General features: G+C 52.5%; 2 protein-coding genes across 2 annotated transcripts; both read right to left on the bottom strand.

Annotated features, from left to right (window-relative positions):
- Positions 1-1,846: 1,846 nt before the first annotated feature.
- On the bottom strand, positions 1,847-25,313 carry GRIPAP1 (GRIP1 associated protein 1). Its single transcript, XM_045995673.1, has 26 exons — positions 25,256-25,313; positions 23,118-23,184; positions 22,938-22,999; positions 21,776-21,802; positions 20,858-20,965; positions 16,068-16,218; positions 15,052-15,236; positions 14,809-14,856; positions 14,061-14,092; positions 13,911-13,958; positions 13,663-13,762; positions 12,268-12,345; positions 11,975-12,067; positions 10,888-11,022; positions 9,986-10,081; positions 9,518-9,730; positions 9,274-9,387; positions 8,400-8,477; positions 8,194-8,289; positions 8,002-8,058; positions 7,815-7,914; positions 5,565-5,695; positions 4,086-4,208; positions 3,874-3,967; positions 2,995-3,149; positions 1,847-2,069 (listed from the first exon to the last, which is right to left on the bottom strand). The coding sequence occupies exons 1-26, from the start codon at positions 25,295-25,297 to the stop codon at positions 1,977-1,979; spliced, it is 2,526 nt and encodes an 841-aa protein (XP_045851629.1). The 5' UTR covers positions 25,298-25,313; the 3' UTR covers positions 1,847-1,976.
- On the bottom strand, positions 17,538-17,967 carry LOC123935163 (cytochrome c oxidase subunit 7A2, mitochondrial-like). The gene has a single exon (XM_045995674.1). The coding sequence runs from the start codon at positions 17,889-17,891 to the stop codon at positions 17,640-17,642; it is 252 nt and encodes an 83-aa protein (XP_045851630.1). The 5' UTR covers positions 17,892-17,967; the 3' UTR covers positions 17,538-17,639.

Below are 25,313 nucleotides of genomic sequence, written 5' to 3' on the forward strand. Positions count from 1 at the left end.
GCCAGTTCTCCCCACCTCCTTCCTGGACTCCCCCCTCTTCCTGCCCAGCTCTTACCCCCTCTGCCCCCAGGGGCCCCCACCCCCACCCGTCTGAATCAGCAGCACTTAGCAGATCCGATCGATGGGGAGTCGTCCGTTAATGGCCCCAGAGCCCAGTGCCATGTGGAATGATGCAGCGCTGTGTCCCCTCCCTGCCCCCATGCTGGAGAAGGGCTGAAGAAGAGGGTGGATGGAGGGACTGGTGGGGGGCATTTCTCTAGATGGCCAGGCCCCCAAAGATGTTCTGGGGGGCGGGTGCATGGTTTAGAGCCCAGCTCCGATCAAGACTGTTGCTGTGGGACTGGAGCACCATCCTGGTTTCAGACGTGAAATAGGGGGTAAGGGGGTTGTGGATGGGGGCAACCCAGGTTGGGGACAGGCATACCACGTTGTCTCCCAGGGGGTCCCCACTCTGAGGGGCAGCCTGCCTCATCCTTCCGCATCCAGCAGCCTTAGTTCACACCTCCTCCTCTAGAGGACTCTGCTCCCCGGTGGCACAGAGCACTGGGTACTGAATGCCTCGGCCCACGGATGAGTTCGAACCCCAGCTTTGCTACTGACTTGCTGTGTCTTTTAGCAAGTGCCTTGGGTTGTATCTTCGGTTGTCTGATGGAGTTACCCCAACTTGACAGCGTCATGGAGATTAAATGGAGTGACGTGAGAGGGGACAGCACTGGGCACCGTGTACAGGGGAAGCCTCATTTTTAATAAAGGTGTGGTGCGAGGGTGGGGGGAGCACTAAGGGGGGACCAACTTTCCCCTTTCAACCAATCTACCCACCCGCGTAAGCCTCAGTTTGCTCACTAATCATGCTCCTGATTTGTTCGTTTCTCCATCCCTCCACCCGTCCACCATGCAGCTCCCCATCCGTTCTCCCACCCACACAACCCAGTGCTCTACCCATCCATCCATCCACCTGCTTGCTCACCCATTTGCATATTCACCCCATCCACCTATTTGCCACCCTATCCTTAAGTACCTCCGGCACCCATCCACCTGCCGTCCATAGCCCGGACCATCACTCACTCACCTACTCTTCACTCTTCCTCACCCATCCATCCATTCTCCCGGCCATCCGTCTGTCCACTTACATCCCTGATCTATCCATCTACCCATTTATTCATCTGATCACCTATCCGTCCCTCTGCCCGTGTATTTCCCAACCTCCCCCATCACTGACCCGTGCAACCTTCCACTTACTTATCCACCGGTCCATCTAACCACTTACCTATCCTCTCATCAGCCCACTCTCATCCACACCCACACCCATGCCCCCCTCACACCCACCCACATACATATCTGGTAGATATTTCTGTTTCACTCTGGCGGAGGGGCGGGCCCACGGTAACTGGGCAACAATTGGGGGAGGGTGGGGAAGGAGAGTAGGACTGAAGCCTCAGACTTCCCTCCCCATTCCAATGGTGTGACCTCCCCATCCCCGGCACATCCCTCCCGGTTGGAAAGAATGAGAGTAGACAGTCAGTGGGTGGGCCCGTCTGGCCAGATGGTATTTTGGCTGCAGCCTTTACACACACACATACACACACACACACACACACACGTTGCTAGAATGCTGAACAAGGACTGCGCCCCACCCAAACATCCCCGATCCCAAATGCAGAGTAGCCATAAATTAAAAAATAAAATAAAAAAGAGTTGGTCTCTGGGGAGGGAGAGCTCATGCAGAGGTGAAGGCAAAGGCCTCTGGGAGCCAGGGCCAAGAAAGATGAGAAATCCCTGCCCCTCCCCTCAGGATCCCCACTCCCCGAGGGCTTCCGCCCTAAAACAGGGTCACTAACACCAACCATCAGGCCTCCAACCCCTTTAATGTGCAGTCTCCCAACCTATTTGATTTTGGCCCCATTTTCCCACCAGAGCCCAAGGGCAAGTTGTCCTGGGAGGGGGGAGGAGAGGGAGCAGCTGCAGCCTGCAGGTCTTTAGCTGGCTTCTCCTGGTTCTAGGTCTGGGTCAGGGGACCCCACGCACTCCTTGCTGAGCCGCACAATCTCCTGGGAGAGAACTTCAATGTCCTAAGAAACAAATGAGCCATCAGGGGCCAGGGTAAAGAGCCGGGGAAGCTCCCTCAGCAAATCTGGGGTGTCCTCCTTCCCACCTCATTAATCCAAGCCTTGCTATGTCCAGCCTGACACAGGAAGGTATTTGGAGAGGCTCACAGAGCCCCAGCGGTGGGCTGGGCTTGGAAAAGATGTGTGTGTCGGGGTGGTGGTGGGCAGGGGTAGGGAGCCTCCCAAGGGAGGGGGAACCAGGGATATGGATATGGGAGCAAATCACAGATCGCCCACTGGTGTGGTACGGCCGGAGGGAACCACCTTTCCCTTGCCACTGGCTTTTCTACTAAATGGTGAGCTCCCTTCTCAGAGGCAGGGGCTGGGTCGGCATCCCTTCTGACTCCCTCGGAAATGGGGGAACTATCTGGCGGGGGCAGGATGGGCAAGAAGACGTATGGGGTGATCCATGGTAGGCAAATGGGTGGGCAAAGGGATGGTTCAGAGGATGGATGGAGGACAGCAGGTAGGCAGGCGGGTCACTAGGCAGGTGGGTAAAAGGTAAGACAAGGGGTGACTGATGAGTAAATGTGAGAGAGAGGGAGGAATGTCAGGAAATGGGAGGAAAGACACGGGGCAGATGAGTAGATGGGCAAGCAGGGTGGGTTGAGGGGCGAGCTGGGTGAAAGTGTGCAGGAACAGATGAGCAGGTGGCTGCAAGGACAGAGGGGAGAGTAAAAGGCCCAAGGGAGAGTAGGTGAGTCGACTGACTAGAGGGTGGGGAGGTGAGGATGGTCAGTGAATGGGGCAGGGGTAGGGTGGGGTGGGGTGGGGTCTGGGCGCCTGCAGATGACAGGGTGGGGGGTAGGAACAGGGGGACAGAACGGGGGCCAGCTGTGTGGAATGGGAGGCAGGCAGCTACGCGGATAGATGGGGAGGCTACACTCGCCTTGTGCAAGTGCATGTTCTTGGTGAGCTGCTCCTCCAGCATGTTCTGGAGCTTCTTGTTCATTTCCCGAAGGTTCTCATCACCTGGCTTCACGAGGTCTCTCAGGACACTGCCCAGCCCACTGCGGTCCGTGTGGCCTGCCGCCACAGACACATCTGCAAGGGCCCAGGCTGAGAACCCCCCTCTCGGCAGAGCCGGAGGAGAGACGAAAGAGACAGGGTAGAGAAGCAGGAAACAGAGAAGGGGGCAAAAAGTAGTGGGGAGAAGCCAAGTGAGGTAGGGGGCGGAGGTTCGGCCCTATGAAACCTGGCCATCACTTCCTGGCTGTGCGGCCCTGAGAAATGGGAATAACCACCACCTTGGGGAGCTGGCAAGAGGCCTCTGACTGCATGCGTAGCACAGACACACAGTGCTCGGCCTGCATCAGTCCATGTTCTTCTGACTAAAAAGGGAAAAATGGGGCTAAGAGAAGGTGTGACAGAAAGAAGCAGAAGAAACAAAGATGGGGGGGGGGAGAGGAAAGAAAGTGGGAGAGGAAGAGATAAGAATCCCTGAAGGGGTACATATGTAGATGAGAAACTTCCAGAACAGACACAGTCCAGACAGGCAGTAGGAGCAGTGAGAGATGAAGGGTACAGCAGAAAGAAGAGATGGGGAGAGGAGAGAAGGGAGGGATAGGGGACAGAGAACCACGCTGGAGAAAGGAGAGTGAAGCGATGACAAAGACTCAGAAGGGAAGGGCAGTGAGTCCTGCTCTCCCCTCCAGCAGCTGTGATATTGTCAGTACCTTTGCTGAGTCGTGAGAGGAGAAGAGACAGTGGGGAAGGAGGTGGCAGGTCAGAGACCGGATGGGGGTAAGGCCGGGGAGGAGGCACTGACCGATCCGGCTATCCATGACATAGGTCTCGATGATGGCGCTCTTCCGACAAAGGTCCTCAGCCATGGAGGCACTGCTCACCTCCAGGTGCTTCACCTGCGGACCAGCCCAGAATGTTCGCACATCATAAGGGGCCCAGCCACACATCCCTTCCCTGCCGCCCCAGCCTCCCCGCCAAGGGTGTGCCAAGTGAGGACAAGCAGGTGGAAGGCACCTTCTCCTCCAGCATCCATTTCTCCTGCTGCGTCTCTGCCAGGCGCTGAAAGAGCTCAGCCACTTCCTCATCGGACAGCTCGGCTGGCCTTGGAGGCTGGGCCTGAGGGCTGCTGGACAGGGACTGCAGGGAAGAGGAAGGGAGAGGCCAGCCCAGGCTCAGCACTGTCGCCTGTCCCAGAGAGGATCACGGGCCGATGGGGGAGCTGGGGGTGGGGGGGCGGCAGTGGGAGTGGAGAACCCACGGGGACTCTGGATCTCCCTTGGTCAAAAGGGGAATACAGGAACCACCACATCATCTCCTTATTGAGAGGATGAAGGGAGAGCCGTAGCAAACGTGGGCTCATTTCCAGCTGACCGGAAAACTAGAGGACAGAGGAATAAGCTCAATGATACCACTAGGAAGCCAGCAGGAGAACCCAAAAGGTGGGACACTTTCTGCAGGTCAACTGGCTGGTTTCTTCTACAGGTTGGTGTCATGAAAACAAACAAACAAAGAAACAAAAGAACCCAAAAAACGACGACGGACCACATTAGACTCAAGAGACGTAAAGGACATAAAGCAACCAGATGCAACATGTGATCTGAAACTGAGCGCTGGTTTTCATAAAACCAGCAATCGCTAGTTTGGGGCCAACCAGGGAAATCTGATTAAGGTTAAACTACTAGATGAGCTGGACATTTACAAGATCAGGAGGATAAAAAGCAGCTGGACAAAAACAGGTTCTTTACAACCTCATTTAGGTTTAAGAAAGAGAGGGACGCCTGGGTGGCTCAGTCGGTTAAGCATCTGATTCTTGGTTTCAGCTCAGGATATGATCTCAGGGTCGTGAGATTGAGCCCCGCATCGGGCTCAGAGCTCAGCATGGGGTCTCCTCGAGATTCTCTCTCTCTCCCTCTCCTCCTACCCCCATTTGTTCGTTGTTAAAAATGTTGTTTAAAAAAAATTTTTTTTTTTAAAGAGCAAGATCTAGAAGGGTGTGAACCGAGGGTTTATAGTGGTGATCTCTGGATGGTTAAGATGTAGTTTCTTTGGATTTAAAATAAAATCTTTGCTTCTGTGTGTTTTTAAAATTTTTCTACACAGCCCACATACTACTTATGGAATAATAACAAATGATTTCCAAATAGAAGCAGCCAGCCAGGAAGCTGACACAACGGACGACAGTAACGAGTGATGATCATGAGTTGGGAAAAAGGACCTCCTACCTGGGTGGGGTACCTGCTAGGAGAGACATATTTTATGACACTGGGAAAGGTGGAATTAGCTCACAGTTGAGGGAACAAAGAGAATAAGAGAGAATAATTTGCCCATCCCGCATTTGGCAATCTGAATTCGAGTTGGTGAGCTTAGAGATACATTGGTAAGAAAGTGTGTGTGCTGGGCCCACAAAGGTAGATGGCTGCAGGGGAGGGCAAAAGGAGGCCCCCAGAATTGGGGTGGGAGAAGCTGGGCTGTCAGCTCTTCTTTGCCTCTTACCCTGGCTGGAACAGTTGAGCTTTCCTTCTCCCGCAAAATCTCCCGGTAGCTAAAGGAGGAGACGCTACTGCTGTCCCCAGTCTGGGTCCGGCTTGGCGAGTTCATCTCTGAGAGAACCAGCTCCTCGAGGCCTTGGGCAGAGAGGGAAGAGAAACCTGAGTCCCAATCCCCCAGGGTCCCAGGGCAGCGACTGGCAGGAAGAGGCAGAAATAGATTTGACAGAGATGGAAAAGAGGCGAAGTAACACTCGGGCATGGGAAAGGTGGAGGCAGACAGTATGACAGGGAGAGGCAGAAAAGGTAAGAGGAGCTGCCTCTCTGGGCAAACACACACGCCAGAAGAGAAAAAAAGGTGATGAGGCGGGGCGCCTGGGTGGCTCAGTGGATTAAGCCGCTGCCTTCGGCTCAGGTCATGATCTCAGGGTCCTGGGATCGAGCCCTGCATCGGGCTCTCTGCTCCGCGGGGAGCCTGCTTCCTCCTCTCTCTCTGCCTGCCTCTCTGCCTACTTGTGACCTCTCTCTCTGTCAAATAAATGGATAAAATCTTTAAAAAAAAAAAGGTGATGAGGCTAGGAGAGAGTGGGCAGGGTGGACATGTCCGGGCATAAAGGGACATCCGCACTTGGACTTGGGGTGTGCACAAAGGGGACCCACAGCTGGGGAGAGCACGGGGCAACGCCCACACACAGAGAGAAAACCCGAAAGGCAGCGAGCCACAGCAGAGATGGAGCTTAAGAATAGAAGTCAGCAGAGACGAGGCGGGGGAAAGATGGAGACAGACATGTAACCACGACCCTAAATCCTCATTCATCTAACGGACAAGGACAATGTATGACACCGCCATTGGAATCTGCTTGATTCATATATTAATCTGTAGCAAAACAGAAACTAAACCCCTCTAAAAAGGTCATGGGTGCCTGGGTGGCTTAGTCAGTTACATGTCTGCCTTCGGGTCAGGTCATGATCCCAGGGTCCTGGGATCGAGCCCTGCACCGGCCTCCCTGCTAACCTGACGGTCTGCTTCTTCCTCTACCCCTCCCCCTGCTCATGTTCTCTCTCTCTCTCAAATAAATAAATAAAATCTTAAAAAAAAAGAGGTTACTTCAGGAGACAGAATGCCTCAGGGAGAGAGACTTGGTGAGAGATCCATTTTTGCCACGTCACTTAAAGCAGGCCCACTGAGCTTGGGCCTCTGCTCCTGCAGCTGCTTCTACATATCAGGGATGGGGGCTGACATCCCTCCCCCCAAGGGTCTCCAGCAAGAGCCAGTGGCTGCAGGGGGAAAAGGGAGCAAGTTTTCTCTGAGCCTGTGATATGGGAGATGCACCAGAGCCCTAACCACTGCATCCTATCTATTTACTTAAACATATTTATAGGCCATTTCCTTTTTTTTTTTTAAAGATTTTATCTATTTATTCGACAGAGAGAGATCACAAGTAGGCAGAGAGGCAGGCAGAGAGAGAGAGAGAGAGAGGAGGAAGCAGGCTCCCCACCAAGGAGAGAGCCTGATGCGGGGCTCGATCCCAGGACCCCAGGATCACGACCTGAACCGAAGGCAGAGGCTTTAACCCTCTGAGCCACCCAGGTGCCCCAGGCCATTTCCTTCTTAAAAAAAAAAGTCCAAAGCAACTCAAGGTTTCTGGTTGCATCTTCTGCCCGAAGTGGCGGAAAGAACATGGATTTAAGCCACATAGTGAGAAAGCCGCAGTGTTGCTGTCTGAATGCAAGTCTGTCTCCCTCCCTCAACCCCGGGCTCCCAGAGGACAGAGTTTTGGGGGGTTTCCTATCAAGGACCCTGGACATGAGCATGGGGGCTCAGTCCACATTTACAGAATGAGAGAATGGATACAGGAAGTTTAGAGATACCAAGTGAGGTGTGGGGATGTGTATGAGAGGGTTGTGGGGATCCAGACTGAGACAGAGGAGAGAGAAAGAGAGAGTTAAAGGGACAGAGAAGAAAAAAGCAGCAGGACAACAAGGAGAGAGGAAGAAAGCAGGGAGAGAAAGACAGAGACAGAGAGAAATGGCACAAAGTGGTACAGAGAGACCAAGAGCAGAGACAGAAAGAGGTAATGCAGAGAGCAAGAGAAACAGAGGAGAGACAGACAGACTGAATGACCAAGTTCAAGGTGGACAGCAAGCATGGGAGAGCCTGGTGGAGCGAGATGCAGCAAGCAGTCCTGGCCCTGGAGACCTCCCCTGCACCCTGCCCCCCAAGTGCCCCGGTGCCCCCTGCCCTCCCGGTCCACACCAGAGCGGCTCTTGCTGTTGGTAAGGATGTCCTGCAGCCGTTCCTGCAGCTTATCGGCCCTTTTCCGCTCCAGGTGCAGCTGCCGCTTGAGGTCCTTGAGCTGTGGGGAAGAGAGAGGGAAAGAGGCAGGCTGAGGCCCAGTGATCCCATGAGCAGGGGGCTGTGCCTGGCCATCTCCCCATCATACCGCAGCACTGCCCTTCTTCTCCAGGATCCGCTGCCCATCCACTGTGTCCTTCACCTCCTGTGGGGCAGAGAAAGCACGGCTGGTAGCAGCCAGAAAGGCTGGGTGCGGTGCCTTCCCTCCCCACCCCAGGTCTTTGTGCTGAGGCCCAGGGTGTTTCAGGGACAGTGGTGGGGGGGGCGGGGGACAAGGGACCTGTTTCAGGTTGCTGATGGTCTTCAGGTGGCAGTCCCTCTCCTCCTGAGCCTGCTGGAGCTGATCCCGCACCCCTTGCAGCTCCTCCTCCTTGCTCTGCAAACCAGGGGGCAGCTCAGGCCTCTGCCTGGGCAGCCTCCATCCTCCCTCCAGGGGGCCCCCCCCGGTCCCCCTCCCCCAGAGAGAGGGACGCCGGCTATGGGCACCTTCAGCTCGCCAGCGTGCTGCTCCCGGCACTGCTTGAGGGTTTCCTCTTGCTCCTGCTGCTGCTGCTGCAGGGATTCCTATGAGACAAGGGTCGGGTCCGGCCATGCCCCCCCAAACCCCGGGGACGCTGTGGCTGGTGAGGGACGTGATGGCAGCAGGTGTCTGCAGGCAGGCAGGAGCCACTCCATGCCTGCGGGAACACCGCGCACCCTCAGGCAGGTCACGTCTAGGGCTGTGCTGTCTGCGCCACAGACCGACACGTGCACCTCATTTGATTTTATTTCACAAAACACACGACACTTGCTGCGCACCAAGAATGTTGCAGGGGTTTCACGTCCATTGACTCGGTTTATATAATCTCCCCGTAACACCCACATGGCCAGTACTATGATTATTCCTTTTTTTTAACTACTGATGAAGCACACAGGCCCCAGGCCAGGTGAGCTGCCCACAAGGAGCAAGAGGCCCAGCCAGGACTCAAGCCCACACAAGCGGCCGCCTCCAGCCCTGTGCTCCTCACTACTGCACACCACTTCCCCTTGGGTGTTATGAAGAGTTCTCCCCCACAACAGCAGTAAAAGTCCCTGTTCGCATAAAATCAGGATATTACAGTAATTTCCTAACAGAAGTAGGTTTGGAAGGAAAGGATGCCTTTTCAAATCTGCACATGTGGCCTTCTGCCTCCCTGGTGGCCATCCCCTGATCCCCTCTGGAAGGCTGCCATGGAGCTGGCGGGGCTGTGGGGCTAGCCACGTCCAGAGCACTTCAGAAAGTTCCAGGGCCTGACCAATCCTGCTACCCTGGTGTGGCATGGGTGTCCCCCACCCTGTACCGCCCCACCAGCCCTCTGTGCCTCATCAGCCACCAACTTACCTCGGCCTCTTTCAAGCGTCGTTCAAACCAGCCCTTGGCTCCATCCATAGAATGTACCTGAGCTTGAAGTTCTTCCACGGTCTGCTGGAGATTCTCCAGTTCTCGTGTTCGGGCCTGGGAGAGGGGAGACTGTCAGGGCAAGGTGGGTAGACGAGGGGGGCCCTGCGCCACCCCCAAACCCATCAGCGATGCTGTGCTCCCTGAGTTTTGAGACACAGAAGGACCTCGCCATCCACCCTCCCACCTTCTCCTCACGGATCTGCCCACGGAGCTCCTCCTCATGCCGCTTCTTGTCTTCATGCAGCTCTCGGAGCTCCCGCTCGTAGCGCGCACGAACCCCCAGCACCTCCTTCTCATGCCTCAGTCGGACTGCGCCCAGCTCTTCCTTATGCTGGGACTTCTCCTGCAGCGTCTCCATCGCCAGCTCATCCAGCATGGCCTTCCGCTTTTCAGCACTCTGGAGGCAGGGTGATGCCCGTCAGCCTCCTCCCTCCACATTAGCTGGGGCCCCCAGCCTCTCCCCAGACCCAGCAAAAGAGCCCAATCCAGCCTCCTCCCCATTCCCACAGACCAAGCTAAGTCACTCCTCATGGCACCAGCCACTTTCTATCCCTTGTTGTTCCCAAGTGTTGGCCCGCACCACCTGCTCCCTCCCTACAGACCAGGGCCAAGCCCTCCCCAGCCCTGCTTTCCACCTTGCAGAGCCGCCCACCTTCCGAGCCTCCTGAAGCTCATGGGTCAACTGCTCCTTCTCCTGCCCGATTTCTTGAAGTTGCTCCAGGAGCCGACTATTGGCCCGCAGTGACTCCTAATGACGGGACCAAAGAGAGGAGTCTGACAAAGAGCCTCCAGCAGACGATCGTTGCCCAGGACCCCTCTGGTGGACACGTCTCCCTTAACCCCAGTAAAGTTGGTATTGTTCTCTCCATTTCTAGATGAGAAACATGGCAGACGCTGCTCATGGCATCTGTGTTTCGTGTGTTCTGCCCCCTGCTCCGCCCCGGTCCCTAGTGATAGATTCCGTAGTCAGACACACGGCTGTCAAGCTGACTTTGCCCTGCCTCTCCGCAGTGAGGCATGGCCTCACTGATTAATTTCCGTATGCGGAAGTGGTGAGCATGAGGTAGGTTATACTCATAAAGGAAAGGGGCATGCTGGGCCCTTTCGCTCTTCCCTCCTTCCTTCCACATGGAAAACAAACATGATGAAGGGGGGGCCTTGGCAAGTGTCTTAGCTACCAAGACAGAAGTCTTGCATTGAAGGTGGCGACATAGAAGGAACCTGGGTCACTGGTCGTGGTGCAGCCATCTTTCCCTCCCTAGACAGCCACCTGGACTCTTCCATGAGGGAGAACTAGCCTTCTATCTGATTTAAGCCACAATGATTCCAGTTGCTACCATGGGCTCAGAATGGCTATCCTGTCTAACTGAAGATGCTCAGTGTCAGCGAAGGAGAGCAACACAGTCTAGGACACAAGGTGCTAGTGAGTTAGGAGACCAGACCGGAACCCAGATCCTCCCAACTCCAGTCTTCCCCCACCTGTGCCTCATGGAGAGCTCCCCCGAGCCCACACGAGGGAACTGGGAGAAGCCAGGTCAAGGCCAGAGATGTCACCTGCAGTTGGGAGTTGAGGTCATCCTTCTGTCCCATGAGGTCCTCATACTCAGTCTGCCGCTGCTGCAAATCAGCTGTCAGCCCGGCATTCTCATCCCGGAGTGTATTGAGTTCTTGGGTCTTTGCTGTTTGGATCTGGGATATATGGGGGTGAGGGGAAGCAGAGTGAAAAGGGCCCCCCGGGGGCCAGCCACAGGGTTTGAGCCTCCTGGTTCTGGGGAGACAAGGAGGGAGGCAGGAAGAGAGCCAGGAGGAAAGAGAAAGAATTTCAAAGGGAAAAAGAGATCAACGGGGGAATGGATAAAGTAGTCTAGTCACACAGCAGAATAGTAAACAGAGATGAAAGAACAGACCAGTGCTACATATGGATGAGCCTCACAGGAAAGAAGCCAGGCACGAAAATGGGCATCTGATTCCACTACATGAAGTTAAAGAACAAGTAAAACTAATCTATGTCGCTAGAGGTCGGTGGAGTGATTATTTCTGGGGAAGTATCGATTGGGAAGGAGTAAAAGGGCCTTCTGGGGACTGCTGAAAATGCTCTACATCTTGATCTGGGTGGTAGTCACATGGAGACAGACAGACAGACTGCCAGACAGATAGGATTCAGCAAATGTACATGTAAGGTTAGTACACTTCTCATACTTTACAGGAGAGAAACTAGAAAATGCAAGAGAAGCAGGAGTGAGTGGCCAGAGAGAATAGGGGTGGAAGCCATCGGAAAGAGAAGCTGAGAGGGGCGCCTGGGTGGCTCAGTGGATTAAGCGTCTGACTCTTGATTTTGGCTCAGGTCATGATCTCAGGGTTGTGAGATCGAGCCCTGCATCAGGCTCCGGGCTGGGCATGGAGCCTGCTTAAGATTTTCTGTCTCTCTTTTTCCCTCTGCCCCCTGACCCACTCCCTGCTGCTCCTCCAGTTCTCACTCTTAATCTCTCTCCCAGGAAGGAAGGAAGGAGCAAAGGATTAAGCAGAAACAAAGGCAGGAGAATGGCATGAGATCCAGACAGCCCTGCCCTAATGTGGATCAGAAGCAGGAGGAGACGAGAAGCTGGAGAGGGTCCACCAAGGGCTCTCAGGCATCCTGTACCTGCTCCAGGGCAGCCAGGCTGGTCCTCAAGGCATTGTTCTCAGCCAAAAGTCCTTCCACTTGTTCCTGTGCATCTGCACTCTGGATGGACACCTGGCCCCACCCCCACACCAGGTGAGAGTGGGTCCAGAATGGGGGGGGGCAGGACCCATCCACAGCCAAGAAAGAAAACACCCGCGGGCACACATACCACGAACCAGGGGGAAACAGAACCCCTGGGACCTTCCCTGCTTATGTAAAACCTGCTGCAGTGCCCCCCTCCCACCTCCCAGAAGCTGCCCTGTAGCACGTACCTGATCTTGTAGGGCTCGCAGAGCTGCTGCATGCTCCAGGCGCTCCCCCTGCCGCTGATCTCTCAGTTCCGCCAAGCTCTGTAGGGACCAGGTCAGGGGAGCCCATTCCAGACCTCAGCCTCCCCTGATGTGCTTATAACTGCACAGACCCCCTCTCTGACCACCTGACAGCATATCCCCAGCACGTGAGAGTCCCAGACTACCCAGCCATCAGACTTAGGCTCACCTGAATTTGTAGTCATTACCCCCAGGGGCCTCAGGCCCATATCCCAGGTCTAAGAATCTTAGAACACCTAGGCTTTGGGGGAGTTCAATCTCACCCCACCCCCTTCCATAAGAGGTCTCACTCTCACCCAGATTCTAGCTCAGATGCCCTAGGATTCTCAGAAAAACTTAGCCCGCAGGGACTACAGCTTCACCCAGATCACTCCTGACCCCAACACCCAGGGGTTTCAGACACACTCCAGCCCTGTGTCTCTAGCTCCCGAGAGTTTCAGGTTCTGCCCAAACTCATAGCCCCAAATTCTAGAGGTCTCAAACCCATACAGTCTCCTAGTTTCCACCTCTTGGTGAGGTCTGACTGACCATCCCCCCACCACCAGCTACTTCTGTCCCTAGTTTCTGGGGAATCTTCAAACCCAGGTAACTGAAGACCCAGCCTTACCCAGACTTCTGTCCCCAGCTCGTAGGGACCTTAGACCCACAAAACACCGTGTCCCTTATCTATGGGATCTCAGACTCACCTGCTCTAGGGGGAAGCCTGGAGGCTTAGAAGTCCTCTAGCCCCTAACCCTTGGGACCCTGAGACCCACCCAAAATTTTGTTTCGGTCTCTGGATGTCTTAGACTCACCAACTTTTTTTATCCACAGCCTCCAGAGGTCTTAGGACCACTCAGCCCAAGTGATCCCATTTACCTGTTGTCTCGGCCCTCCAAACCAGCCCCCAACCCCTGAGGGCCTCAAATACAGTCAGCCTCCAGGCCCACCTGTCCACCCTTGAAAGTCTTGTATCTATCCAGCTCCCACAGGTCTCAAAATCCCCAACCTCCAGGGAGTTTCGGCTCATTCCAGCTCCTGGCCCCAGCCCTAGTGACCACAGATTTCTCCAGACTCCTGCCTCCAATCCCACAGAGTTTCTGATTCATCTGAACTTTGGCACCCCCCCCCAAGTCCTTAGCCCCCCTGAGATCTGTGATTCAGGCAGACTTATAGGCCAACTCCTAAGGCACTCAGGGCTCCCTAGTTCCCATTTTCCTAGCTCCTGGGACCCATCCAGTCCCTATATTTCCAACACAGGAACTACTGGACTCCCCGACTAGTCTCCACAGACCTCAGGGTTCCCTGGATCCCCAGCCCTGGCTTTTACCCCAGCAACCCCCGAATCTAGCCGCTCACCTGATTGGCAGCCTCGAGTTCCTGCTGCAGCTTCTGAGTGCGAGCCAGCTGGGCTTTGAGATCTGCTTCCTTCTTCTGCTGTAACTCCTCAATCTTATTCCTGGAGGGTAATGGGGGGGGGTGCTGACCTGACTGTTGACCATGGCCTGAGGCCCTATCTCTCCCACCTCTGCCCCTGTGGCCTTCAGGCAATCCTGCTGGGGGCACTGTCCCCACCATCTGCCCATACGCCCACTCCTGCTAGTTACCGGCTGTCGTTGAATAGTGTCTCCTTTTCTGTCTGCAGACGGCAGAAACTGGACCCAGAGAGACATACATGGGTCAGTTCCCCAAGTTGGTCCTCCTGCACCCGCTGGTCCCCCCAAACCCCTCCCCCCACCTCAGGAAAAAAAATTTACCTTTCTTGTTTCTTTTTCAGTTTCTCGGAGAGCTGGGGGGGGGATGGGGGTGCAGACAATTGATAACATATTAGTAAAGACAAAAATAAATTTAGTATTTATAGACACTTCTCACTAAGTCCTTTTCGGAAGCTGGAAGTTACTTATGTTATCTCGTGGAATCCTCGAAATAGTCCTGAGAAGAGAGGATTACTGGTTTTATAAATGGGGAAACAGAGTCTCGGGAGGGTTCAGTAATTGGGATGCCCAGGTGGTCAGTAGCAACAACATGATCTCCACCCAGTTCCCTTAGGCTCCAAAGGCCAGCATTTACACCCCCAACATATGGACTGACAGCCGTGTCGTAGAATGGCTATAGCAGGAAGGCCTGGAAAGCAGGATCATGACTGCCAGCTTCATCACTTGATCTTCAGTATCCAAGTTAAGAGCCAGCAGTCTATAAATGCTTGAATGCATGGATGGATGAACAAGGAAAGCTGGGAGGACTCAGAAGGGAGGGGTGGGGCTGGCCATCCATGAGATGGACCATGAGACCATCCATGAGGCCATCCATGAGACCCCATTAGCCCTATTCTATACTGAAAGCAACTGTGAGACATAAATGTGCGCCTCTCCATTTCAGATGAGGAAACTCAGGGTTTGCGGGGGCGGGGGGTGGGGTACTCTGGTTCTTCTTCCCAGCCAGGAGAAGCATGGCAGGTGGGGAGCTGTAGGGGGACAAAGTCCAGGGAAAGCTCAGCAGCCCCACCTTAGCAAGTTCCTCCTGCAGCCTGGATGTTTCTGCCTGCTTTGAGCTCTGCAAGGAAGGATGAAGGAGGGAGTTAATATGAGCAAAGGGGGAGGTAAGACCTGTGCCTTCCCCTGCCCTCCTGCCTCCCTCATCTGTCCGCCCATGAGTTGGTGACATCACAGACATCTCCATGGGACCGCAGGCAGACCTAGGGCATCTGCCTGCGTCCTGACACCCCAGCCCCAACAGACACAGAATCACCTCCAAGCCTTGTAGTTGCTCCCAGAGTAATCTCTTTTCTTCCTTCTCCATTTCCCATTTCAACTCCACTTCTGCCAGTGGCATGGGGGCCGGGACAGTGGGAGCGGGGCCCCCTGGGGGGTCCCCTTGGCCCTCACTGGCAGCTTGGGATCTCCCAGCCTCTTTCCCATAGCGCTCCTGCAGGGCTGGGGGGTAGAACAGAAACAGATGATGGAGGAGGTGTTCTCTGAAGAACCCTGCCATGCCAGAAGCAGATGAAAGAGTTGGCCTTGGATCCCTCAGGCAGAAGAGACCCTGCCCCAAATGACCAAGTGCCTACAAAACAAAGGCTCAGGTCCATCCACACTCCTCACAAATCTTTTTAGCTCTCCCATCCACTGAAATCCCGGCCACAGTTTCCCCAAGCTCCACCCCCTAACCCCTAGGACCCACCCACAGCCCTCCGAGGTGATGATCACCACCCTCCACCCCTGCTACTTACAGCTGAATCCTGTAACCAACTAATCCTCATTCAAATCTACAAAGCCTCCCTCCTGATCACCAAATCAGCATCTGCCACACCACAGGCCTCAACTGCTCTCCAAACACCCCCACGCTGGGACCCTCCCACACTCTACCAAGCTTCCTTTGAGCCTTCCTCCCAGCCCAGACCCCGAGGACAATCTGGGCTCAGAATCTTCCGAAAGCTCCTTCACTCACTCTCTCCATTTAGCAAAGAGCTCTTTTCTGGTGTCCGATCTGCTAATCTCTAACATTCGCTAGGTACCAGGCACTGAACTAGACCCAGAAAGATACCTCATCTTAGCTCTACTTCAGTCTCCCATGTGGTGGACATCCCCACAAGCACCCTGGAGATGAGGAAGCTTTGACTCACAGGTGAAATGGCTTGTCCAAAGTTATACACTGGTTCACAGCCAGGCCCAGCCTGATTCTAAAGCCTTTCCCCTTCCCCCAGCGGGAAAACACCCTACTCAATCCCCAAGGTCCCCATATCCCCAAAGAGGGCCTGCTTGCACCTGCCACATTTTTCTGCAAGGCCGTGTTCTCTGCCTGCAGTCTCAGCAGCTCGCCATCCACAAGACCCCCAGCCTGGGCAGTGCCTGCCCTGGCAGCCCCATCCTTCAGTAGCTGGTTCTCCCGCTCCAGCTGCTCCATCTGGCTGCAGAGCTGAACAGGGGAGGAGTGAGGGAGCAGACAAGCAGAGAATCAGAACAATATTGGCTGCAATATACCTAGCGCTTGGCAGATGCACTTTACAGTTGACGTAATTCCCATAATGCCCCTGCATTAGGTAGGGTGCCATTGTAACTCATTATCCCCACTTCACAGATAAGGACACTGAGGCACAAATGTCAAATGACTTTGAATTCACCCATCTGTTAAGAGGCCAAGTCAGAGAGGGCAGAGGCCACTGAGGGCAATTTTCTGCTTGCCCAATCGCAACCTTGCAGTCATAATCCAGGACCTCTGGCAGGCTCCAGCTGGAAACTGCTGGTCCAGGATGTCAGCATCACAAATAGCCCCACTGCCAGACCCCTTCTGTGAGGGCGGGTCTGTGTCTGGGAGCCTAGGCACAGACAGCTTTTGGGGCATTTCCAAGGCCGGCACTACCCACAGCTCCTCATCGTCAGCCCTCGGCCTTGGAGAAACATACAAAGCGAATAAAACTAGGCCAGTCCCTTGCTCAACTCCTGGCTAAAAGAGTTCTCACAGGGGTCCAGACAAGATCCTTTGTCCCCGGGGCACCTGGGTGGCTCAGTCAGTCAAGCATCTGCCTTCGGCTCAGGTCATGATCTCAGGGTCCTGGGATAGAGCCCGAAATCGGACTCCCTGCTCAGAGGGAGCCTGCTTCTCCCTCTCCCCCTGCCTGCCGCTTCCCCTGCTTGTACTTTCCCTCTCTGTCAAATAGATAAATAAAATCTTTTTTAAAAAACAAGATCCTTTGTCCCCATTTTCAGATGAGAATACTGAGGCTCACAGAGAATTTTTATTCTCTTGCCTGGGATATTTTCTACCCAGAACACTATTCCTTTCACCTAGTTCTTCACATGACTGGCTCCTTTGCAACCTTCAGTGCTCTGCTCAAATGTCACCCTTGAAGTGGTATCCCCCAACACAAATTCCGAAACTCTCCAGCACAGCTGGAGAAATGAACTCTCTGTTCATTTCTTTCTTACCTAGTACTAATCGTGATTAAATTGACCTAGTATGTTCTTTTTTTTTTCATGGCAAAGACTGCTTTATTTTTTTTTTTTTTTTTTTTTAAAGATTTTATTTATTTATTTGACAGAGAAAGATCACAAGTAGATAGAGAGGCAGGCAGAGAGAGAGAGAGAGGGAAGCAGGCTCCCTGCGGAGCAGAGAGCCCGATGTGGGACTCGATCCCAGGACCCCGAGATCATGACCTGAGCCGAAGGCAGCGGCTTAACCCACTGAGCCACCCAGGCGCCCTCAAAGACTGCTTTATTGGTGGCAGTTAGGATAAGTCAATAAGTACTGATCCCCAAAGAAGAACTCATTTATAGTCACTGGTCCATAGAGAGCTGAACAAAACTGAACCGACTGCCTGCTGAGATGATAAACTGAAGTCAATCCTGCTTCTTGGGAAGTGAAGCCATAGCTGGCTGATATATGGCATATGCTGTTCCACCAACTGTAAGTGTCATAGTGGCTCTAGACAGGAGGGCCTCAGCTACTCCACCCTTTAGATGCACAGGAATTCCATTATCCTCCTGAAAAAGCTTTTGTTTCTCTGGAACTTTATTTTCAAACTGCCTGCGTGAAGCAGTACTTATGGTCCTCTGGGCAGTCTGACGAAGGGCCAGCAGATTCCACAGCATCTTGGCTCAGTTAATACCCACCCACCTCGACAACCAACCACCAAGAACGAAACTCCCCACCTGACCTAGGATGTTCTTAATTTCTTAAAACTGGGCAGATGTTTGGATTCTAAATTGTGATTGATGATTACACTTTATTTTGTAACATAGGGTCACAAGCAGAGATCCTGAAACTAGCCTGCTTGGACGTGAACTTCCACTCTGCCATTTTTTAGCCATGTGACCTTGAGACAAATGGCTTCATCTCTCTGGGGCTCGGTTTTCCTCATTTGCTTAGTAGGGATCTTAATAATATCTCGTTGGCCCATTTCAAGAATAAATGAGTGAGGGGTGCCTCGGCGGCTCAGTTGTTAGGTGTCTGCCTTCGGCTCAGGTCATGATCCCAGGATCCTGGGATCCAGCCCCGCATCCGGCTCCCTGCTCAGTGGGGAGCCTGCTTCTCCCTCTCCCTCTGCTGCTCCCCTGCCTGTGTTCCCTCTCTTGCTGTCTCTCTCCCTGTCAAATAAATAAAATCTTAAAAAAAAGAATAAATGACTGAATAACATAAAGCACATTGAACAGGACCAGGCATGCAGTAACCACTACCTGTCAGTTACCTATACTAGTATTACTTTTAATTTTTATTTTATTTAAGATTTTTTGTTTTTAAGTAATCTCTATACCCAACATGGGGTTTGAACTCACAACCCTGAGATCAAGAGTCACATGCTCTTTCAACTGATCCAGCCAAGCACCACGATAATCATTTTTAAAAACATTCTCTTTCTGGGGCGCCTGGGTGGTTCAGTGGGTTAAAGCCTCTGCCTTTGGCTCAGGTCATGATCTCAGGGTCCTGGGATCGAGCCCCGCATCTGGCTCTCTGCTCAGCAGGGAGCCTGCTTCCCCCCTTCTCTCTCTGCCTGCCTCTCTGCCTCCTTGTGATCTCTGTCTGTCAAATAAGTAAGTAAAATCTTAAAAAAAAAGAAAACATTCTCTTTATCCTCATCCCACACCCAGAAGGTAGGCTACCCAAGATTGGGGGCCAGGTTGTGTTGCTTCCAACTATCTCCAGAATGCAGAGCATGCTGGGGGTGCTCAATAACTATTTGTTGGACGAAAAATGGAGCTGAAGTATCTTGGCAAGTAAGTGGTGGAGGCAGGCCTTGAACCCAGCTCTGTGAACACTACCAGTTCCCGGGGGAGGGAGAGGGGACTGGGAAGGAGATTCTATACCTGGTCCAGGGCAGGTGCTGAGAAACACAAGTTGGATTGATGGAAGAATGCCTGCCCCTGCCTCACCCTAAAGGGACCACGATACCACTGAGGCTGGAGGCAGGAAGCAGTGAGAAGTGAGGAAATGAGGTCAACTATTATTTGAGCACCAGGGGTTCTGAACAGTCAGGGTCAAGGACCCACTCGGAGCTGCTACTTAAAGGAGTGATGTGATAAGGTCTGCAGGTCAGGAGAACCTCTAGGGTATGGGCTGGTAGGAGAAACTAGAAGTGAAGAGACCAGTAAGAAGGCTATGGGAATAGGGCTGGTAAGTGGTAGTAAGGGCTAAGGCAGAGCAGGGCCACAGGATGGCCCTAAGACTTTTAAATAGTCAAAAAATATTTTAGCGGGAAAATCAATCAATAATAATAATACGATATTATCACTAGCTAACATCTTGGGCACCTGGGTAACTCAGTCGGTTAAGTGTCTACTTTTGGTTCAGTCATGATCCTGGGGTCCTGGGATCGAGTCCTGCATTGGACTCCCTGCTCTCCAGGGAGTCTGCTTCTCCCTCTGCCCCTCCTCCCACTCATTCTACCTCTTTCTCTCTCAATAATTTTTTAAAAAAAGTAGCTAACACCTACATAACCAATACTGTGTACAAGGCTGTTATAAGTCATTTACAGACACAAGTCCATTCAATCCTCACAAAAATCCCTACAAGGCAGGTGCTGTCATTATCATTTCTGATTTTAACATCTGGGAACCAAGAAGCAAATAGGTCAAGTGACTTGCTCAAGGTTACAGTTAGCAAAAGGTAGAGCTAAGAGTTTAATCTAGGCCTTACAGCTCTTAACTATTAGTTGGCAAATCATCTCTCCTGACATTGTACCTGCTTAAAGGTTGTTTTCATATTTTGTTTTTTAAGGACTTAAGAACTAGATTCTCACATGGAGTCCTGGAAATACCATTTTTGGTGCCATGAGAATTTGTTTCTTAAAACACACTAAAACCTTAGACACCTCTTCTTTTTTTTTAAGATTATTTATTTATTTGTCAGAGAAAGAGAGCATAAGCAGGGGGAGCGGCAGGCAGAGGGAGAAGCAAGTTCCCTGCTGAGCTAGGAGGCAGATGTGGGGCTCGATCCCAGGACCCTGGGATCATGACCTGAGCTGAAAGCAGATGCTTAACCAAGTGAGCCACCCAGGTATCCCCCTTAGAGCCTTCCTGACCATGGACACAGAAGATAGATAAGGAAACAAAAGCTAATATCTCTAACTCTCTAGCAGGTTTAGGAACAGCCAGAACACTAAAATATGTGAGGAGACAGAATTACCCAACCTGGGATGAATTATCTAGAAGAAGTAGAACTCCAGGTTCAGGTCAGATGAAGGGGAAGGAAGAGAAAAGGGAAGCAGCTAGAACATTTTTCTATTTCATGCTAAGCACAAGAACTTTACCTAAGACCCTCTAGTAACCTGGAGCTCCCTAGCATCAGCTACCAAATATATACAAAGGGACTGGAAGCTTGAAGAAAAGGAGTGATTTGGTCTGGAACCAGCTGTCCTCAGGGCTTGCAGACTTCTAATCCCAGCAGGGAGCGGCCCCATTTGTCAAATCACTGCCCCCCAGCTCAGATCCGGGATCTGTTTCAGCACCATGGACAGTGATCCAGGGCCAGCCTCTGTCCAACCACCTTCAGCAGCCCTCCAGCTTCAGTCCAGGAGGCCCCTACCCCTCAGATCCCGCTCAGCTGTCCGGGGCACCAGTACCTTGCTGAACTCCGCCATAAGCGTGCTGTTCTGCAAACGAAAGTCCTCCTCCTGGCTGTGCAGCTTTGCCTGCAGCATCTCATTTTCACTCAGTAGCCCTTCGACTTCCTGCAGTGGCAGATATGGGCCAGGTCTCCAACAAGGGTAGAAAAGGACAGAGAGGTAGGGCAAAGAAACAGAGAGGAAGAAAATGACGGGGGGGGGGGAATCATAGGATAAAGAGAATGACATGGGTGAAATCAGATACAGGGAAGGAGACAGACAGACATGGGAGGGGAGAGAGGGACATGAGAGGAGAGAGTAGGAGGAAAAAGAATGGTAGATAGAATAGGTGAGAAAAAAGGTAGAGAGAGATGGGGAAAAGAAGACAGATACGGAAGGAGAGGGGGATGGAGAGGAAGAGAGAAAAAAGAAAAGGCAGGAAGAAAGAGAGATAGGCACAGAGAGATCAATGGGAGGGAGAACAGAACAGAGCCAAGAGAGGGGGTCAGGGAAAGAAATGAGTCAGGAAGCGACAAAGGAAAGGAGGGGGAGAAAGAAACAAGGAGTCAGAGAGAGAGAGAAAGGGAAAGAAGAAAAGAGAATGATGGCACAGGTAAGGGAGAGAAAAACGGAAGGTTGGGGAGAGAAGCAACAGGCAGAGAAGACAGGAAGAAGACAGGCAGAAGAAAAACAGGAAGACAGGCAGAGAGAGACTCAGAGAGAAGGCCAGCCGGAGAGGGAGAAGAAATGATGGAGAAGTCCAGAGTGAGACAAACACAGGAAAATAAAGACAGACATACAAACATATGACAGTGAGGCAGTCACAGATTCAAATGCACACACAGAGAAAGAAAGGCCAGTACCAGGAGATCTCAGCATACAGAAATATCGCCCCTCGGTTTCCCAGACACACTCACTCACCATCGGTCCCCTTACCTGAGCTTTCTTGCTCTTGCTCAGTGCCTAAAGTTGAGGGAAGTAGGAAGAGAGAGAAGGTGAATGGAGATGGACTCCCTCACTAGGGTACGGAGACACTGTGGCAAGTGTCAAGGGGGGACAATGATGACAGATTGGGGGATGGGAGCATCTTCAACCACAGAACTTGCATGAAATTTGTAGTCCACAGGAATGAGTGAATGAAGGGCACCCCGCTCACAAGCCTTCCTCTTAGCTCTTAAGACTGTTCATGAGTCTTAGTATTTAACCTTTCAAGGGCTGGGTTTCCAGGCTCAAATATTGTGGCTGCATTGCTATGTGGGTCCAAACATATCGATGTGGATCCCTCTCATGCACCACGAAAACTGCTGCTCCCTTGTTGGGCAGCTGAGGGCACTGCCACGTTCTGCAATCAGCACCATACCAAAGAGAAGCCCAGCTTCCTGATTGCTAGATTTTCTGCTTTCGTCTAACAAATATTTATGGAGTGCATAACATTGAGCTATGCGTGGGGAAAGAGCAGTGAAGAAAAAGACTAAAGAGGGCCTTGAATGCCTTGAGGGGCCATAACAGGGTATACACTATTTTATCTTCAGATGATCTAAGAGGTAGATCTAGTCTTATGTTACCAACAGGACCAGGACACTGATGGAAAGTGGGAGCACAGGCAGGAGTGTGAGTGGAGGACAGAAGGCAGATTCAAGGCAGATTCACCTATGGATGTGCCTATTTTGTTAGAAGTTAGTGAATGAGACTGAGTAATTGAAATTGTAAATTCATTAAGAGTAAATTAAGGGGTGCCTAGGTGGCTCAGTCGGTTAAGTGTCTGCCTTTGGCTCAGGTCATGATCTCAGGGTCCTGGGATCTCAGCAGGAAGCCTGTTTCTCCCTCTCCCATCCCCCTGCTGTGTTCCTGCTCTCACTGTCTCAGTCAAATAAATAAATAAATAAAATCTTTACAAAAAAGAGCAAATTAATATTAATCAATAACTAAGCAGGATTAGGTAAAATTAGCAAACTAAAGAGACTTCCATGAGAGTTTTTTGAATGACTGATGACAGCATGTAATGTTCAGCCTGGTTCCCTGTAGGTGCTCCCTGGTAGATGAATGAGTCAGATGGTTACAGGGAAGCATGGGTGGGTGAGTGGGTGGAAGGAGGTACCTTCTGAGCTTTGCTGAACTCCTTATCCAGGTAGGCGACCTTCTGTCGAAGACTGGTGAGCTCTGGTGTGGGGAAAGCAGGGAGTCTCAGCCTCAGTCAGTGGCAGGAAGCTGAAAGGTCTTCCTGCCAGGCCTCTGTCCCTCAAAGCCACCCCCACGTAATGAGACCCTCTTAGCTCACCAACGCCATTCTTGCGTAATTCATCTGAAAGCTGGTAATTATTTGTCCGGAGTTCCAGGAGCTGAGCCTTGGGGGAAGCAGAGAAGGGAAACAACTTGTTTAGGAATGTGCCCCTAATTCCACCATGAGGGAACTAATCCCCTGAGCCCCACAGACCCTACTGCCCTCCCTATGCCTCTCTAGTCACTTCTTAAGACCTATGCACACTACATCCTAAATGAGCCTCCAGCCCCTCAGCCCCTGTCCCACCTTCTCCAGCTCTACTTAGAACCACAGCCAGCCTCACTCTTCCATCCCTCTGCATTCAGGCCATAGACAGAGCACTGATGCAGTCAAGTTCTTGCTCACGTGTATCCCAGGGCTCCCCACGCCCACAGGATAAAGTTCTCCCCCCAATCCTGGCTGGCCTCATCAGACACTAAACACTGGTCTATCTTTGTGTCATAGGAGAGTATTGTCTATCCGCCTGGCCAGACTTGGAGGGCCCTGAGCACAGGGGGCAGGGGCCTGTAGTCCTCCCTCTTTTCAAGGGAAGAAAATTCTCCTGCCCAACTTACACTAAGTTGGGAGCTGCCTGGGGTCCTCACCCCCAAGGCTCTTTAGAATTAACCCCTTTAAAGAATTAAGGGAAAATGAAGTATGGGCCACTCCAAACAGCATACCCCTTCCTAACAGCCCTGTAGGGCAATGAGGCCAGTTCTTCCAAGACTTACTACCCCTTATCCCACCAGGATCTTTCCCTACTCCCATGGCACCAGCCTTCACCCCCTGGTGGTCTGCTTAAGGTCAAAGGGCTTGGTCCCTACAGAATCTTTCCTGCCCCTGTTACTCTACCAGATCCAATGATCTGTATTCCCCTGTCTTAATCCAGTTTGTACACCCTCAGCACCCACATAGAAGCCTTATCCATCAGAGCCAAATGGTTTTTCCCTCACTCATGGCCCAATTAAATCAACCTTCCTCACTCAAGGGTCCCCCACATCCCTCAAGAACTCCCCAGTCACAATCCAACGGGATGGCCCTACATCCTTCAGGGTCTCTCCTCCACAAAACCTTGGGTGGGCCAACTGGATTACTCTTACTCACTTAGAATCTCCCCTCACAAGTTACAGGTTGTAACTTCTCCTTTCACCCTCCCGTGATCTCACCCCTTCACCCTAAGCATCCTTCACACAGGAACAACTGGTTTATGTCATTCAAGTATCAATGGATCACCTATCCTCACTCAGAGTTCCCCTCTCCTCCCACAGGATCCTACTCAGGGCTTCCCCCCTTTCAGAGTCTCCCCAAACACAAAATCCAATGGTTTTCCCCAGTAAGGAACTCTCTCAACAAGGGCCTACTCTCGCCTTGCATCCCAACTCAGAGTTGTCCACAAAAGAATTCGAGTGGTCAGGGTACCCAACTGTGGTACCTCTCCAAAGTCCAATGATTTCCTCTCTGTGTGGTCCAAGCTATCACTCTTTAACCTCTTTTGGTACTCTCTCCAACAGGAATTAATGGTATTATCCATTCGGGGTCCTCTTCACCCCAGGCTTAATGGGATCACCCCTAACCTAGATCCAAAGGTTGCGCCCCCTCTTAGGATCCACTACCAGCACCCACACAGGATCTCCACCTCCAGAACAATGACAACATGTGGGGTCTTTGCCCAATTCCCTGGCATAGTGGTATCTCCCACAAACATTTCCACCTTCCACCAGATAATGAATGGTACTGCCCTCTCAAGGGCTCCCCCCACCATGACGCAAATGGCCCAATGCCTGTTTCCTTCCTCTCCAGACAAAATGGTTTCGCCCTTTCAGGATCTTCTCTCAAAACCCAATGTTATCATCACCGACCCATGGTGTCCCCCGCACGGGCCAAAGGTCTCGTCCCCTCCAGGTCTGAGTGAGGTATCGCCCACTCGAGGACTCTCTCCTCCACCCACAAAGCTAACAGACGCCAACCCCTCAGAACCCAACAGTAGCTCCGAACCCAAGAGTCTCACCCCTCAGAGCCTCAGTTTCCCTTCCCCAGACCAACCCTCTAGACCCAAGGTCCACCACAACCAAACCCTTCTCAGAGCCGGTGGCACGACCTCTCTCTACCCCGCCCCCCGTCGCCTAGCGCGGTGGTCTTTTCGCGGCGAGCGGCACCTGCATCCGCTGAAACTCCTCCTCAGACAGAGCTTGCGCCATGTTCCTCCCCCCCACC

Source organism: Meles meles, chromosome X, assembly GCF_922984935.1.
Source record: "Meles meles chromosome X, mMelMel3.1 paternal haplotype, whole genome shotgun sequence".
Lineage (NCBI taxonomy): Eukaryota > Metazoa > Chordata > Mammalia > Carnivora > Mustelidae > Meles > Meles meles.

What these genes read in the sequence shown, in the direction of transcription:
- LOC123935163 (XM_045995674.1), bottom strand. Translation starts at nt 17,891, where the DNA reads ATGCTGTGGAATCTGCTGGCCCTTCGTCAGACTGCCCAGAGGACCATA.
- GRIPAP1 (XM_045995673.1), bottom strand. Translation starts at nt 25,297, where the DNA reads ATGGCGCAAGCTCTGTCTGAGGAGGAGTTTCAGCGGATGCAG. An exon ending in TGCGAGCCCTACAAGATCAG is followed by an intron (nt 12,068 to 12,267) that starts GTACGTGCTACA and finishes GGGTGGGGCCAG; the next exon opens with GTGTCCATCCAGAGTGCAGA. An exon ending in ACCTCAACTCCCAACTGCAG is followed by an intron (nt 10,082 to 10,887) that starts GTGACATCTCTG and finishes TCCCGTCATTAG; the next exon opens with GAGTCACTGCGGGCCAATAG.